At 36.5% G+C, this 17,812-nt stretch overlaps 1 protein-coding gene across 6 annotated transcripts in view; it reads left to right on the top strand.

Annotated features, from left to right (window-relative positions):
* The window catches only part of KIAA1328, a gene marked incomplete at its 5' end in the record, with an annotated part of 265,288 nt that overhangs the window by 226,524 nt on the left and 20,952 nt on the right, over positions 1–17,812 (top strand). For 4 of the 6 annotated variants that reach the window (XM_081078167.1, XM_081078169.1, XM_081078166.1 and 1 more), the window contains 2 exons: positions 9,633–9,741; positions 13,524–13,565. In XM_081078167.1, the coding sequence (XP_080934293.1) occupies positions 9,633–9,741; positions 13,524–13,565 (151 nt within the window). The remainder of the gene's footprint in view (positions 1–9,632; positions 9,742–13,523; positions 13,566–17,812) is intronic. The other 2 variants (XM_081078170.1, XM_081078168.1) reach the window with 1 other exon arrangement.

Raw genomic sequence — 17,812 nt, 5'->3', positions numbered from 1 at the left:
TAGTGTTCAAAGTGAGTAAAGAGGACAAGAAATTGAACATAAATCTCTGCTGGGAAAGTAAACTCTAACAACTACAGTTAATCTTCAATTAACTGGAAATATGGGGAGGGTGGAGGAGAGGTCATGGGTAATTCTACATTGTGGCTAAAACAAAACCTCATTAGTCTTAAGCGTATATTGCCTAGCACTCTTAAGTGCCAGTAATTCTTCCTAATTTATATGTGGTAGATATTTTTTTAAATCAATTATAAATAACTGTGTGAAATGTTGAGTGAAGCAGTTAAATTTAATTATGTTTCCTGGTTGTTTCTAGGGTGGCTTTGGCTTAATCTCTCTTGGAATTATTAAGGGAAGGATTTTGAAGCAGAATGAAACAAATCTGAGCTTCATTGTACAGAAGAGATACATAGGGAACAAAGGGCCAAAAAGAGGTCTCAGAGCCCCCTCTGCTCACACTTCTTTCCCAGATATCTTTCTTTCCTGCTCACAACCATTAACCCTGATTTCCTTCTTTTTTGTTTATATTCTGGAATCAGTTTATTTATTTTTATTTAGTTAGTTTTATTTTTATTAAATTTATTGGGGTGACATTGGTTAGTAAAATTATATAGATTTCAAGTGTACATTTCTATAATATGCCATCTGTATATCACACTGTTTGTTCACCACCCAGAGTCAGTTCTCTTCCCATCACCATATGTTTGACCCCCTTTTCCCTCTTCTACCACTCACGCTGACCCTCTGGTAACCACTAAACTGTTGTCTATATCTATGAGTTTTTATTTCTTTGTTTGTCTTGTTCATTTGTTGTTTTCAGTTTTATATACTACATATGAGTGAAGTCATAGGGTTCTTGACTTTTTCTGTCTGACTTATTTCTGGCTTAGCTTAATAATCTCAAGATCCATCATGTTGTTGTAAATGGCAGTATTTCATCTTTTCTAATGGCCGAGTAATATTCCATGTGTATATACCACATCTTTATCCAGTCATCTATCGAAGGACACTTGGGTTGTTTCCATGGCTTGGCCACCGTGAATAAAGCTGCAATGAACACAGGGGTACATATATCTTCACGGATAAATGTTTTAAGATTTTTGGGGTAGATACCCAGATTTCTTTCTTATTTACCTTTTTTCACTGGCCATCGCTGGTGTTAAGCAACCAAATTTTCACACTCTCTCTAGCCACTCTCACATTTATGTTTTTGAGAAGCGGGCAGTGCCCTGCCTTTCCTTCTCATGTGCCAGCATTGTCATGCTTTTTTTGTTTTAGTTATGATTAATCTACAAACTGTTTAATCCTCTGTCAGACAATTGAGAGATAATAATTAGTCCAAACTTCAGAAGAGAGACTATACACAATTTGAAGCAAAAGCAAAAATTTATTTCGTTTGACATAAGGCAAACATTCAGGAGACTTTCATTGCTTTAGGACAACTTAGAACACCTTTTGTCTTTTTAGATTTTGCCACTAGAGACAACTATGAAATTGAGGAGATTTAGTTTGAGGTAGGATCTTTTCTTTCTCCATAGGTAGTCCTTCAGAAATGGAAGCCCTTACTTTGGCTTCCTCTATTTTTAGTCATTGCACTTTGGAGAGTGGAGAACTAGTCAAAATCGGTGTAGTGGTTACACTGCAAGGCTTAACATGGTCTTCTGTTAAATTGTCAACAAATTTGCGTTGTGTGTCAGCACTAAAATAAAATAGCAAAATGAGAAAAATATAGTGTAATAGCAAAGAGACAAATAACTTGTGTTATTTGTTAAGCCTACAGCCACATTAGAAAACTGCAATTGAAAAGGCAGTTTGAGAAAGGTATCATCAGGCCAGCCCTTGCTGTGGTGGAGGTTAATCTCTCCTGCGCCTGGCTACAGAAGCCGGAAGCCTGGAAAGGGCTGGTGTCCAAAAAAAAATCAATTTCTAATTTGAAACAAAATCATTTTTGACTAACAGGGGTTCAGAACCCATTACTTTTTGCTGTATAGTCTGCTGACATTTCAGCACTTTCTGTTGCGCACAATGAATCCTAATAGTCATTTTATAATGTTGCTATACCAATCAATTTAACCAAGAGAAAGCTGTTACAATTCTGCAAAGTTTTCAGGAACAGTTTTCACTCCTGGTTTTATTTATTTATTTATTTATTTTTGTTAGGTTTTCCTTTTCCTCCCTTTTTTTGGGACGGGGGGTTGTAGTATTGTAGTGAAAAATTGAAACCCTTTCATCTTTTCAAGAGTTTCGTTTTAAGGTATTATATTCACAGGAATTAACTTTTTTTTTCCTATTCGTAAGAAAGGCTGTCTTGTATTTTCCTCTTCTTTTATTCTAATATGAAGCCATTAAGAAAATTATGCTGTACCTGCTGACTGAGTGAGCTGAAGTTGCCCCTTTGAGTCATTCTGCTCATTGCACAGCTGGGATACACAGATTCCAGTGCAGGGCATTTGCTGTGGCGCCCAACTAAATGGGAGATAGACTTTCCAAGTTGTGCTGCAGAGTTTGGAGCCCTGATTATCCTACGGCCAATGACCTAGCACTAAGTGCTTCAGTTACACTGCCTGGTTTAGTGTCTCCTTACTTGCTTTCCCCTCTTTAGCATGTCTGAATTTTCTAATATATTTTTCTTCTGTTTTAGATCCTTTGTTTCTTTTGTTGTCCTTTAATTATCAAGTACTACATAGGATATTTACTGTAGGACCATGAATCTTCATTATCAGTCTCTTACTCCTTTACCTCTCCTATTCCCGTCACCATTCTGTCAACTTTATAGATATTAAACATGTAAGAAAGACCAGACTGTTGTCTCAGGAAACAACCTGGTGATCGCAAAAATATGTACAGTACTGTCAGAATTACATGTCAAACATAAATTGTTTTTCAATCATCAATGCTTGGAATGCTCTAATTTAGTTGCTTTTATTGAGCTATGTGGAACAAGTAGACATTAGAAAAATCTAAACTTGAGTCAAGAACTTTTAAGCCAAAGGCTCAAATCTGGAAACACCCAGTCTTCATTTCTCTTCTTCCCTCCCTACTCAGTGGTGTTTTTATTCTCTCCCAGCTTGCCTGGAACCTTCCCTTCCTGAGCAATAACTGATTCCCTTTCATAGGAGCCCTCCGAGCTGACGGCATTTTCCTACTAGGCTAATGGGCTAGCAGATGCTGTGAGGCCACTGAGCACAGGCGCTCCAGAATTGAAAGGGTAGACCTCAGGGCTTGTCACTGCCCATTCCTACATAGGGCTCTAAAGCCATCCCAAAGCCTATCACACTTAGAACTACCTCCTCTGCCTCCTGTTTGCTCCTCTTTCATCGATCTCTGAATCCCCTTAAAACTGGGTTTGAGAGAGGCTGAAGCTACAGTAATTTGGGTTTACCTGCTGGTATTGACCCTGCCCTTTATTTTGTCTTTGGGTTTTTTTAGTTTATATAATATTCACCAGTTGTCACTGATTGAGGCTCCCTGAGAGGCCCCCAAACACATTTTTCTTTTGCTTGAAGAGGATTACTGTAGACTCAACTGAAGTGAGGAATAATCTCTGAAGCTCCTAGTTGTTCCTCTAAGTGAACCTGGGCGTGCCATGATGTCAGTGCTCTTTGAAGTCCATGCCAGATTTGTGTAGGTGACACGATCAAAGAAATAAACAAGTCAGAGTGTCCCAGGCACAGAAACCATTTCCACCTTGCCTCTAAGGAGCATCTGTTTGTGTCTTTTTTATTATTAGCATTATCAGTATGATTATATGTTTAATCATTGGAAAGGGTACCACAAGATAACACTTCTGATTCCCAGAAATTTGAGCTAAAAGATCCGTTAAAAGTTGATGCCTTTATCAACAGAACATAGATGACAAGCATAGTACAGGGCTATGAATAAACCAAGACATGTAAATTAAATTGTCCTGCCCACTCCACTCAAAAAATTAATTCAAATGCAAGAGACTAGCGTTGAGAGTTGAAGTTGCTATGCTATATGGAATATTGTCACTTAAATGAGAGCTTCTACATTTTCCATCCTCTACAATAGAAAGAAGTATCTCAAAATACTGTATAATAACTTATTTATTTATAATTTATATTTTCTATTTCTCCCACTAGGATATACGCACCCCACGTGTTCACTATTATAGCCCCATCTCCCAGAACATTGCTTAATATGTGGTAGATGCTCATTATATATTTGTTGAAAGAATTAATATAACATTATACATATTGATTTTTCTGTGTCCTTGCCCAATTTTCCTACAAAAAGGATCTAGTCAGTTAAACCTTTTGACCTCAGTGCTTGCAGTGATTTAGTGATTTAAGAAATGCATATGCTTGTCCCTTCAAAGCCCTTATGGTGATTGATTGGTAACGTCAAAGAGATGTCAGTAGAGTAGGATTTTAAATATAGCACTGACTTGAAAGTCAAGAAAACTGGGGGGGGTTTCCATTTCTTTTCATTCTAATTGAGATTAAATTTATTTACAATAAAATGTCATAGGTCTTAGGTGTACAGTTTGACAAACTTTGACAATAATACTATATATCCATGTAACCACCATCCTGTTAAGACAGAGTACATTTCCATTATTCATGAAAGTTCCCTCGGTTGCTTTCCAGCAGTTCTCCCTGAGGCCTCTCTCCTTGGCTTGAGGATGGCTGTCTTCTCGGTGTGTCCTCACAAGGCCTTTTCTGTGAGCATGATCCCTGGTGTATCTCCCTCTTCTTATAAGGACACCAGTCAGGGGATGAGGGCCCACCCATACGGCTTCATGTCATCTTAATCACCTCTGTAAAAGCTCTCTCCAAGTACAGTCACATTCTAAGGTACTGGAAGTTAGATCTTCAACATATGAATATGGCAGGGGGAAGACATAATTCGGTCCAAACAGCTACTTCCTTTCTAAGCTTTATGGCTTTTTTCTTCCCTTATCTCCTTATACTGCCTAAGATTTTTATTACAATGAAGAATAAAATGGTAAAAGTGGACTTTTATGCCTGGTTCCTGATCTCATAGAGAAAGCAGATAGTCTTTCACTATTAAATATGATTTTAGCTGTAGGTTTTTTGTAAAAGTTATTTATCAGGTTATAAAAGTTCCCACCTCATTTTGTGAGAGTTCTTATTGTAGTGGGCATAGAATTTCATCAAATCTTTTTTCTGCACCTATTGAAATGGTCAGAGTAAATTCATGAACAAGTTTTAAAAACAATTTGGCATTATTTATTCAAGATAAAGATCAAATACCCTGTATGCCAGCAATTCCTTCCTAGGTACATATACTAGAGAGAATCTCATACAATGATCAACTTACAAGTATGCTCATAGCTGTGTATTCAGTTAGGGTAGGCGAAACGATGGTGACAAGTGGACTGAAAAAAAAATGAATGATTTAAAGAACAAGAAGTTTCTTCCTTTCTCCTGTAATGGTCCAGCATAGGAGTTCAGGATGACAGCAGCTCTGCTCCAAGGACTGATGGCTCTGCCATCTTTTTGTGCATTCCAAGATCACCTTGAGCATTACAATAGCATAGCCGTTTGCACTTTTTACATATTGTCTGCGGCTGCTTTCATGCTACAAAGGCAAGGTTGAATAGTTGCAACAGATGCTGGATGGCCAACAAAGCCTGGTGTGTTTACTGTCTGACGCTTTACAGGAAAGTGTTGGTTGACCCCGCCATGGCAGGTCAGCAAGGAGGAAGAAGGGTCTGGAAGAGCACATACCTGTGGAAGGTTGTCATAGGATGGGCCTGAAGTGGCACGTATAATATCCACTGGTTTTCCTCCTGACTATACATAATTACAAGGGCGATTGGGAAATAAAATCTAGCTGTGTACCCAGAAAGAAGGAAAGCGTGCGTTTTAGTAGGTAACTAGCGTCCTCTGCCACAACAGCATTCTTCTTAATAGCCCCAAACCAGAAACACTCCAAATGTCCATCAATAACAAATGGATAAAAAGTCATAAATGCATGCCGTGGAATACTATATAGCAAAGAAAACAAACTACAGCTACATACATTATCAACATAGGTAAATCTCACAGGCATAATGTTGAACAAAAGAAATCTTTAAAAGAATATATATGGTATATTTTTATAACGTTCGAAAGCAGCAAAACCGTTTTTGGGATGCATGTGTAAATGGTAAAATTATAAAAAATAGAAGGGGAATAATTATGAGAACAGTGGCTGGCTCCTGTGGTTTCAGAGGGGAGAAGAGGTTGAAATTGGGATGGATACTGGTGATGCTTCCAGGTGGCAGTGCTGCCAGTACTTTATTTCTTGATCTGAAAAGGGGTCACACTGGTATTTTCTTTATCACTTATTCTGTAAACTAAAACTGAATGTATAATATAGCTCAGCTCTTTTTAAAATGCAAAATAAAACAAAGGGCCCAGAACACAGTTTTCCTAAACATTGAACTCTAAGAAGTCACATGAGATATTGATTGATGGACGGGCAGACACAGACCCAGCTATATGTAAATAGGACATGATACATTATGTTCAGGTCCATCTGTATATGCAAAAATATGTGTATTTTTTTACATAAATATATTCACATATATTTACATATAAAAACATATACATTTATATATGAAATATATCAGCCTAATGGATAATATCTTACTAGGACTTTTATTTTTAAAATGTGGATATTGTCTTTGTGTGTGTTTGTGTTATGTGTAACACAGAGGGATGTGGAGTTCTATGAATATGCATAACTGTTTGTTACTGTTGGTGTACTAACATTAAATCAAATTTTATAGAAGGAATGAATGTAATTAAAAGCTGATATATAGCTTTCTAGAAACTTAATAAGGAATAGAGCTTAGAGAATTAAGAAAAAGGGATAAACTTATCATAAGGCATAGGGATTCCACACATTCCTGAAGTACATCCATAGATCCCAGTAGAAGTCATTGGACCCTCTGTTAAAATGTCTTTAAGTAGTTCCCATCAGAAGTTGATTGTCTGAACCAAACTTTTGACAGAAGTATCAAAACATAAAAAATTAGACTAATGTTCCAGCCTTATGTGCTGGTGACTCAGAAGATATTTATTGTCTCTCTACCAGGCATTTCTTCCCTCTCACCTCATCCACAAATCCCTCTCAGTTATTTCTACTCCTATTTGCCCATTTTAATTTCCCTCCCCTGGGTTCTACCCAGACAGTTGTAGTGGTAATAACCACTTTACCTGCCTCCCTTCTTTGTGTTTTACCCTATTCTAATTTGGGCACAAGAGTAATCTGTCCAAACACCTTTTATTTTTATTGTCATTGTTGCTGCTTCGTTTTATTTTTGAGGCCACCTAGCACAATATTTAGGAGTTGGTGATACACATTCAAACAACCCTTGGTTGTATTCAAAACCCAACCTTGCTCTTACTAGCCCTGTGATATTGGACATGCTGTTTGACCTTTTCACAGTTTTCACTTCCTTATCTATAAAATGAGGATAATAATATAATTTAAAGACTATTATCAGAATTAATGAGCTAATACATGAAAAGTGCTTTAAAGTAATCATCAAAGTATAAGGACATAATCTTGCTCAATAATATTTCCTGAATACACTAAATATTTTGCCTTGAGGTTTTTAGTTTAATGCGTTTGCTATTAAGTTGGTGCAAAAGTAATTACGGTTTTTGCAATTATATTTAACCTTTTAAACCGCAATTACTTTTGCACCAACCTAATAGCATAATGGTGAAAACTGTGGAATCAGATTGTCTGGACATGGATGCTGGCGCCATCATTTACTAACTTTGTGACCTTGGCAGGTCACATAAGTCCCCTAGGCCTTATTTTCCTTATCTGTAAATTAGATATAAAAAAAATAGTATCTATCGCAAAGTTTTTATGAGAATAAATACAATTACTAGAAATGGCCAAACTATAGAGATAGAGCTGGAGGGGGATAGGAGCAGACCATAAGGAGAAGGGGCTAACTACAAATGGGCATGAGTTAACTTTTTGGAGTGAGGAAATATTCTAAAAACTAGATTGTAAAAATAAGTAAATACCATGACAAAATTTTTTTAACTGGGTTGTGTCCATGTTTTCATAGCTGAACAGATTTATTACTATTTATCAAACTATACTCTTATGGTTAAATTTTACAGTATTCAAATTACACCTCAATGAAACTGTTGTTTTTTAAAAAAAAGAAAAAAAAGAATATATGGTATATTGAAAAGTCTTAGAACAGTACCAGGCACATACTAAGCATACTGTATCTGCTGTTATTACCTTATACTGCCTTGGATGATGTATGAGTCTTCACAGGATTGTTCAGAGTACCTCTTTTCTTACTCTCACACCTTCCTTTCCCTCGCCCTAAACAAAGCTTGAGCTTAATCCTGGCGCCAGCCCTTGCCCGTCATTGGGTACTTGGTAAATATTAATGTTTACTGACTGGACGCAATGTATGGACTGATAGAGTTCGTGTGGTATGATAGTGAACTGGTTTGGGTCGAGAGCCCCACAGGTTTGGGTATACAGAGAAGGCTGAATTGTGCATTTAGATGGCTAGTCTTTTCCATCTCATAACAGAGAGCAGTTAATATTGAGTATAGTTAATATTGAGCAGTTAATATTGAGCTTTTGAATACCAAGGATCCTGGTGATTGTTTTGATGCTACTCTCTATAGATGTAAGACTCTTCTTGCTTTCTGTAGGCCTGATGTTCTCTGATCACACCTAAACCGTGCCATTTCCAAAGTTAGCATACTGTATTCTTGGCATTTTAGGGTCTGGTATTCCCAACACGCCAAAGGTGTCTCAGTATTACATGAAGATTCACCCTTTCCTCAAAGGAGTGAATCTTCCCAAATCACTACTTTAAGCAGCCTGGACAATAGTCTCCCAGGAACCAGAAGAAAATTATGAATGAGATTCTTAAAGTCTTCCAAGAAAAAGACAGGGCTGTTTTGTGTTGTTTGGAAAATAATATTAAGAAGAAGGAGGAAATTATTATTAGAAATACTACTAATTATAAAACAAACAAAAATATTTATGTCCATGCTATCTTATTATTTAGCATTCCAGAAAAGAAATTATCAACTAAACATTGCTTGTTAGAAAGTAACAGAGGCCAAATCAACCCTAGAATGGTTAGTTGAGTATCTCTTCCAGTAACACACTTGATTTAGCACAATGTAAGTTCTTTGAAAGAAACATTCAAGATTCATGTCTACCTTGAAAGTTTTGGGGGTAGGATCATTTTAATTTGGGGGCTTTGGAGGTACAAATGCAGCAATTTTCTATTTTGTCAAAGAGAAAAATTATCTTTTCTTATGATAAGGGGAATGAAATAAAGCAACTTACCATCTTGGGCATTGTCACAGTAAACCCAAATCAGCAGGAATTTGACAGCCCATCAGGTTTAAAAACGAAATCTCTAGTTAGTCTGTTGTTGCACAAATGTACTTTTTTTTTGAAACAGGGTGTTGTGGATCTCTGATGTTTACAAAATCAAAACAGCCCACTGAGTTTTCCATCTGTCATCCTTTCGTTGGTGGGGTAGGGGGATGGATTACTTTCCAAGCTTAGGGATTCCTATAATCTCTAATATATTACTCAGAATGGAATTTTCCTCTCCTTTTATTGCATGCCCAAATTATTTCCTCTTGTTCATACAGGGACAAGGACGGGAGTTAGAAAAGATGCGTCCACGTCTCCTATCACAACAGGAAGCCCAAAGGAGCTTGCAAGCACAGCCACCTCGTCATTCCAACACGACACCTCCCGGTGAGCTTTGGGGAGTCTGTGATTCACCATTCTCCAGATAAGAATTTTTATTTTATTTTATTTTTTTTAGTGAGGTATAATTAACATATAATATCCTATTAATTTCAGTTGTACATCATAGTGCTTTGATATTTATATACATTATGAAATGATCCCCACAATAAATCTAGTTACCATCTGTCACCATACAAAGTGAATACAATATTGTTGACTATATTACATACGCTTACATTACATCTCCATGACTTATTTATATATAACTGGAAGTTTGTACCTCTTAATAATCCCCTTATTTCACTATTTCACCTATTTCACCCGCACCCCCAACCCCTCCACTCTCTGGTAACCATCAGTTTATTTCCTGTATCTATGAGTCTGTTTCTGTTTTGTTTGTTTGTTTTGTTTGTTCATTTGTTTTGCTTTTTAGACCTGTAAGGGAAATCATACAGTCTATGTCTGCCTGATTTATTTTACTTAACATAATACCCTTTAGATCCATCCATGTTGTTGTAAATGGCAAGATTTCATTCTTTTTATGGCTAAGTAATATTCTGTTATATATATTAATCCATTCATCTATCGATGGACACTTAGGTTGCTTCCATATTTTGGCCATTGTAAATAACGCTGCAGTAAACATAGAGGTGCATATATCTCTTCGAATCGGTGTTTTTGTTTTGTTCGGATAAATACCCAGGAGTGGAATTGCTGGATCCTATGGTAGTTCTATTTCTAATTTTTTGAGGAACCTCATACTGTTTTCTATAATGACTACACCAATATACATTCCCACCAACAGTGTGCAAGGGTTTCCTTTTCTTCATATCCTCACCAACACTTGTTGGGTTTTTTTGTCCTTTATTTTTTATTATATTAATTTCAGGTGTACAAAACAATATAATGATTAGACATTTACACCCCTCACAAAGTGATGAACCAACCCCCAAGTCTACTACCCCTCTGACATTGTATATAGCTGTTACAATTCCATTGACTATAATTCCCTATGCTGTACTTTACATCCTGTGACTATAAATATCGTGTTTTTTTGTCCTTTTGATAATAGCCATTCTGACAGAAATGAGGTAATATAGCTCATTGTGGTTTGGATTTGCATTTCTCTGATGACTAGTGATGTTGAGCATCTTTTCATGTGCCTGTTGGCCATATGTGTCTTTTTCTGACAAATGTCTCTGCCCACTTTTTAAATCAGATTCTCTGTTTTTCTGATATTGCATAAGTTTTTTTTAAATATTTTGGATATTAACCCTTTATTGGATGTATGACTTGCAAATATCTTCTCCAATTCAGGTTGCCTTCTCATTTTGTTGATGGTTTCCTTCACTCTGTAAAAGCTTTTTAGTTTGATGTAGTCCCATTTGTTTATTTTTGCTTTTGTTTTCCTTGCCTGAATAGACTGGTCCAAAAAAAAATATTTCAAAGACCAATGTCAAAGAGTTTACTGCTTGTGTTTTCTTCTGGGAGTTTTATGGTTTTAGGTCTTACATTCAAGCCTTTAATCCATTTTGAATTTATTTTTGTATATGGTGTAAGATAGCGGTCCAGTTTTATTCTTTCCCATGTAGCTGATTAGTTTTCCCAATACCGTTTACTAAAGAAACTGTCTTTTCCCCATTGTATGTTTTTGCTTCCTTTGTCATAGATGAATTGACCTTATATGTGAGGGTTTATTGCTGGGCTCTCTATACTATTCTATGGATCTATGTGTCTGTTTTCATGTCAGTACGATACTGTTTTGATTACTATAGATTTTAGTATGGTTTGAAATCAGGGAACATGATACCTCCAGCTTTGTTCTTCTTTCTCAAGATTATTTTGTCTATTTGGGGTCTTTTGTGATTTTATACAAATTTTAGGATTCTTGTTTCTAGTTCTGTGAAAAATGCGTTGGCATTTTGATAGGGATTGCAGATTGCTTCAGGTAGTTTGTTCATTTTAACAATATTAATTCTTCCAGTCCATGAGCAAAGTCTGTCTTTCCATTTATTTGTGTTGTCTTAAATTTCTTTCATCAATATCTTCTAGTTTTCAGAGTACAGGTCTTTCACTTCCTTGGTTAAATTTATTCCTAGATATTTTTTTATGCAGTTGTAAATGGGATTGTTTTCTTAATTTCTCTTTCTCATAGCACATTATTAGTGTGTAGAAATGTAGCTTATTTCTGTATATTAATTTTGTATCCTGCAACTGTACTGAATTCATTTATTAGTTTCAATAGTTTTTGGGTAGAGTCTTTAGGCTTTCCTATGTATAGTATCATGTCACCTACAAATATTGACAGTTATACTTCCTCCTTTCTAATTTGAATGCCTTTTATTTCTATAGAAGCATTGTTTGAGGTTTATTTAATAAGTAGTAGAAAAATCTTGACACCTCTTAATGGCTCTCAGTCAGAGGAGAGGCCCTTATTTGGATGCATCTAGATTTGGCCAGGTTGGACTTATGGAGCCCTTTTCTTTGTACATGGCCTTCCTTAGTTGATAATGATAATTGGCAAGAATGTCCATAGAAACACAAAGCTAATCCTATCTTTCATCAAAAAATCTGCTTAGCAGCAGTCCTTTCCCAATTTATCACAGCATGGTTATACATTTGGACTATAAATTTAACTAACTGAATTAATTGATATTGAAAATTATAGTGGGTTTTGTATTACAATTAAAAAGCTATCAACATTTATTAATACCAGAGAAATTTGAATAAAGAGATAATAATTTGATCAGACTCTTTAGGAGTCAGGAAAAGAAATATGTTACTAAAATTTCTCATATCTAATAAGCCCACTCCCATATTACATATTTAAGGCTGAATACATGAATATCAACACCAAAGGGTTTGGTTTATGGTTCCTTGAAAATTTGATTGTTTGAATACTTAAATACCTACCGTGTTTCCCAAAAAATAAGATCTCACTGGAAAATAAGCCCTAGCATGATTTTTCAGGACGACATCCCCTGAACATAAGCCCTAATGCGTCTTTTGGAGCAAAACTTAATATAAGACCCGGTCTCATTTTCAGGGAAACACGATAGTATCTTATCAAATGAATCTAGATTTTAAGACAATTTTAATTTTAAAGAACTTTTGGGAAGTGACTCTAACACAGAAGATAATAATGGCTGTCATCCAGTAAGCATCTCCTGCATGCCCCGCCCTGCGTGCCCCGCCCTGCATGCCCAGCCCTTTGTGTACATTACCTGATTTAATCTTCATCACAGCCTTATAAGGTGATACTACTATCATCCTCATTTAAAAATTAGGAAACTAAGGCTCACAGACACTACGTCACTTGCCTAAGGTCACATAGCTAATAAGACGTAAGCCAATAAGAGGTAAGCCAGCGTTTCAGACTCCGAAACCCATCATCTTAAATACTAAAATAGTTGACAGTGACAACCTCCCTATTTTGGAGGCCACTCACAATCAAAAGAAAATTTAACTAGTTTACCACATTTTTGTTTATTATTCCTTTCTTTTATTTTTAATGCCACTGCTGTTGTCATTCTGCCAAAGCCCCACAGTGAGTTGTGGTTCTGAAATATTGATGGGGTTCCTTCCGTGGACCACTAATGTTGTGTCTGAATGCTTGTGCTCTAAGAGGATCTATCATCCTTGCTCACCTTGTGATATTCCTGCAGAGGAGTCATAGGTAGAGAGGAGAGAGAGCCAGGATTTTCAGTCTTAGTGAATTTCCCTAATGTTGAAGATTAAAATGAGATCTTTAACACTAGTTTAATGTGTATCTGATGATTGCATTTCAGTTTAGAGAGAAGCATGAAGCAGAAAACGAAAACGCTGCCCCGGTAAGTGTTTTGTAGAACATCCTCAGCACACATTTTTCTGAATGGACCATATCAACTATAGAAGTTTACAAGGCCAGTTAAAATTTCTGTGAAGACTCATATTTACGGACTTTTAAAAAATAAGATTCTGTATCTGTTAGTTTTTAATACTGCAAATCAGCTAAATACAGATTCTCAAAAGCGTCTTAAATAATGAGCACTTGGCTAAATAAAACAATGTGTAGCACACCAGATTTTATTCTTAAGACGTGCACAATGGCATATTATAGGTCTCTTATACAAAGTGCGGAGTTGAAAGAAAAAAGATTCAGTGCTATGATAATCAGTTACCAGGGAGGCACAGTGGTTGCTTTCCAGATATCAGAATCAAGATTCTTTGAATTACTTTTATTTCAAAGTGTAGAAAAGGCATTCTTTATAGACTGCTTTTCAGTTACACGCAAACTCTCAATGCAGGAGAGAAACCTATTGTTCTTTATCGCAACAAACATTTAAGGGTAATACTGAGGAGAACAAGAATAAAAGCCCGTATTTCCCTGTCCACCCTAAATTCCAAGAATTTTCAAGACTTGCAGAGGAGGATAAGGCTGGGACAGGTGCTAGTGAGAGGCAGGTTTTCCTTTGTTCTCTGAACAGCGCTAATACCTAGAAGAGTCCCATATCATTCCCTGTGCAGGTGATAAAACGAGGCGTGGCAAAGTCATCTTTCTCATTCACAGTGTAGGTTGTTAATTGTTCTCTCTGCTGCCTGTCAGGATAATGTGAAATTTTCATTCCCCATTCAAGATGGAAAAAGTTGTGGCTGAAAATGTTAACATTAGCATTTTTATTTGTTGATTTATTTAAAGGACAGCCTCTCCTACAGCAATCCATCACTCGGTGACACCCCAAATATGAATAATGTATTGTAGACTTGCAGTTACCATGTGTAACAAGTGCTAGAGACAGTAAAGGAATGTTAACGATGTTGCAAATGTAATATTTATTGACTCATAAAGTTTATTGCTTTTGAGGTTCAATAATACTGACCATAGGACATTAATATCACTTATCCCGATTTTAGCTGGGCACCTTTGTATGTAGAAATATTCATCTATCTCTTGCTAACAAAATAAATATGTGATTTATAGCACAAGCAAAAGGGGGGGGCTTTGGAGTTTTCTGTGCTGAGAGCTGCAGTGCTTCTTTCTCTCCATTTCACTTCTGGCCTCCAGCATTGATCATACACCCCAAGCTGCCGCACGCTGCTCATCTTGGCACAGGAGGGTGGTGCCACTGAACTAAACAGTGCCATGCATTTCTTTTTGACTGGAATAGGCAACACGCCACAAACCACTCCACCTGGAGAAAGGACTAGAGGGAACTTTCCTCCCTGTCATTCTGAGCACCTACTGGGTAGGTGCGCCTTCGCTCAGAAAGTTCAGTACTTTTACTCTCATGGTACTGAGTCAGAGTTTACTGATTCTACTTGCTCCTCTTCTCCAAAGTGAAGCCAGACCTGGGCAGGCTACCAGTGAATTCGTTATGAGCACAAATGTTGCCGATAATTAACCCTTTTATGCCTTCCAGAATTAGGTGTGTCCATTGCCAGCAATAAAGCTCATACAGCAAATATCTGGGCCCCAAAGCAAAAGAAGTAATGTTAATTAGTAACCATCCACTGTAATTGTCATCCCTATTAAGATGCAGAATTACGTGTTTCTTCGTTATAAATAACCTTTCTAATTGTACTTGATGTATGCCAATTTAATCAAAACGTATACTTGCAACAGGCAGATATTTGCATTGATGTAGCTTTGGATCTTTAAATCTTTTATTTCATATTTGACTGGGAAAAAGAGTCTATTACAGCTGTATATCCTTTGAATGTTGGAGTCTTTGTCTGTTCAGGTATGTAGATCAGATACCTTTTATATTTAAAATGAAGACAGTCTCTTCTGAGATTGTTCATTGAAACAGAAGTCTTGTCACTTATTAAAATACTTGGTGGAGTTTCTCTCTCAGTCATGTGACAACTCAGTGATGATTGTTCCAAACTGATAGAGGCAAATAAATACCAGGCGTGCAGCAACAGGGTTGCATTCTCAGTCCCTGAAGAAAAACGTTACTGAGGCCTCTTCTCTCTGTTCTTCCCTGACTCATGCGAGTTAAGGCTGGTATTTTTGCCCTGCGTGTGTGTGTGTGTGTGTGTGAGATGTGACACAGGAAAGGCAAATCTCACCAAACCATGCCTGCTTAGTGAATTTTTGGAACTAGAGCTACAGTTAGCTTATTTCTAGGAAGTACTGCTCACCTGCTTTTCTTCAGAAAGATTCGTTTTTTACCATAACACAGAGCTAAACGTTTTTGTTTTATTCTGCTTTGTTTGTTTTTGAGGTATGTTGGGGCGATGATTTTGTGGAGCTTGTTTTTTATAGAGAGAGATTGAAAAATATTTGAGTACATCCTTTGAAGAACTTAATTGCTTATTTGGAGGCTTTTTAAAAACAACTTAATTTGTTCCTTTTTTTAAGACCTTAGTCCTTTGCTGTCAAACCATATGCTTAATGTGTTTTGAAATTTTTTCTGTAAGTTTGCACCTTGCTGACTACCTTGCTTTTTATAGTGTAATTACCTGTGCACCGTCATGCTCCCAGGCAACTGTTTGCACACAGCTGTCTCGAAGGAGTTTGTGGACACCCTGTGCCCATTGCAGTTGAGATTGAGAGACCCGCTGAGAAGTATTGGAAACCTGGGACTACACTCCACCTAGGGTATTCAGGCTGAAGGATCCAAATACCTGATAATCCACAACTTCTGTCTTGAAGACACTGTTTTTCTGTCTTCTTTGAAAAAGTCTTTATTCAGGTCTTTTGTCCACTTTTTCATCAGGCTGTTTGATTTTTTGCTGTTGAGTTGTAAGATTTCCTTATATAGTTTATTAGCCCCTTATCAAATATGTTGTTTGCAAATATTTCTACCATCCATAGTTTGTATTTTCATTTTGTTGATTGTTTCCTTTGCTGTGCAGAATCTTTTTAGTTTGGCGTAATCTCCCTTGTTTATTTTTGCTTTTGTGGCCCGAGCTTTTGGTGTCAAATCCAAAAAACAAAACATCATTTCAAAGGCAAATGTCAAGCTTTTTCCCTATGTTTTCCTCCAGGAGTGTTACAGTTTCAGGCCTTACATTTAAGTCGTTAAGTCCGTTTTGAGTTGATTTTTGGGTATAGTGTAAGATAAGGATCCAGTTTAATTCTTTTGCATGTGGCTGTCCAGTTTTCTCACCACCATTTATTCAAGAGACTACACTTCCCCCATTGTTTATTTTTGGCGTCCTTGTCAAAAATTAGTTGACCATTTATGCATGGGTTTATTTCCGGGCTCTCTACTCTGTTCCAGTGGTCTGTTTTTGTGCCGGTACCATACTGCTTGATTACATAGAGCTTTGTAATATAATTTGAAATCAGGAAGGGTGATATCTCCAATTTTATTCTTTTTCAATATTGATTTGGCTATTCCGTATGAATTTTAAGTTTTTTTCTCTTCTATATCTGTGAAAAATGCCATTGGAATTTTGACAAGGATTGTGCTGAATCTGTATATCACTTTGGGTAGTGTGGACATTTTAACAATATTATTAGCTTGGTGCAAAAGTAACTGTGGTTTAAAAGGTTAAAAAAAAATGCAAAAACAGCAATTACTTTTGCACCAACCTAGTAAGACTTCCAATGCAGGAACACAAGATATCTTTCCATTTATTTGTGTCATCTTCAATTCTTGACATCAGTGTTTTATAGTTTTCTGTGTACAAATCTTTCACCTCCCTGGTTAAATTTATTCCCAAGTATTTTATTCTTTTTGATGCTATCATAAATAGGAGTCTTTTCTTGATTTTCTTTTCATATAGATCACTGTTGGTATAAAGAAACACAACTGACTTTTGTATGTTGATTTTGTATCCTGCAACTTCACTGAATTCATTTATTAGTTCTAATAGTTTTTTGTGGAGTCTTAAGGGTTTTCTGGAATCTTGCTATTTGTAGAGATAATATTACTTCTTCCTTAACTGTTTAGATGCCTTTAATTTTTTTTCTTGCCTCATTGCTCTTGCTGCACTTGCAGTACTTTGTTGCATAAAATTGGTGAGAGTTGGTATCTTTGCTTCATACTGGATCTCAGAAGAAAAACTTTCAGTTTTTCCTCATTGATTATAATTAACTGTCGGCATTTTATAAATGGCCATTATCGTATTGAGGAAATTTTTTTCT

This window comes from Rhinolophus hipposideros (genome assembly GCF_964194185.1).
Source record: "Rhinolophus hipposideros genome assembly, chromosome: 17".
NCBI lineage: Eukaryota > Metazoa > Chordata > Mammalia > Chiroptera > Rhinolophidae > Rhinolophus > Rhinolophus hipposideros.
Note: the sequence above shows the minus strand (reverse complement) of the source record. Positions and strands in the feature narration are given on the sequence as shown.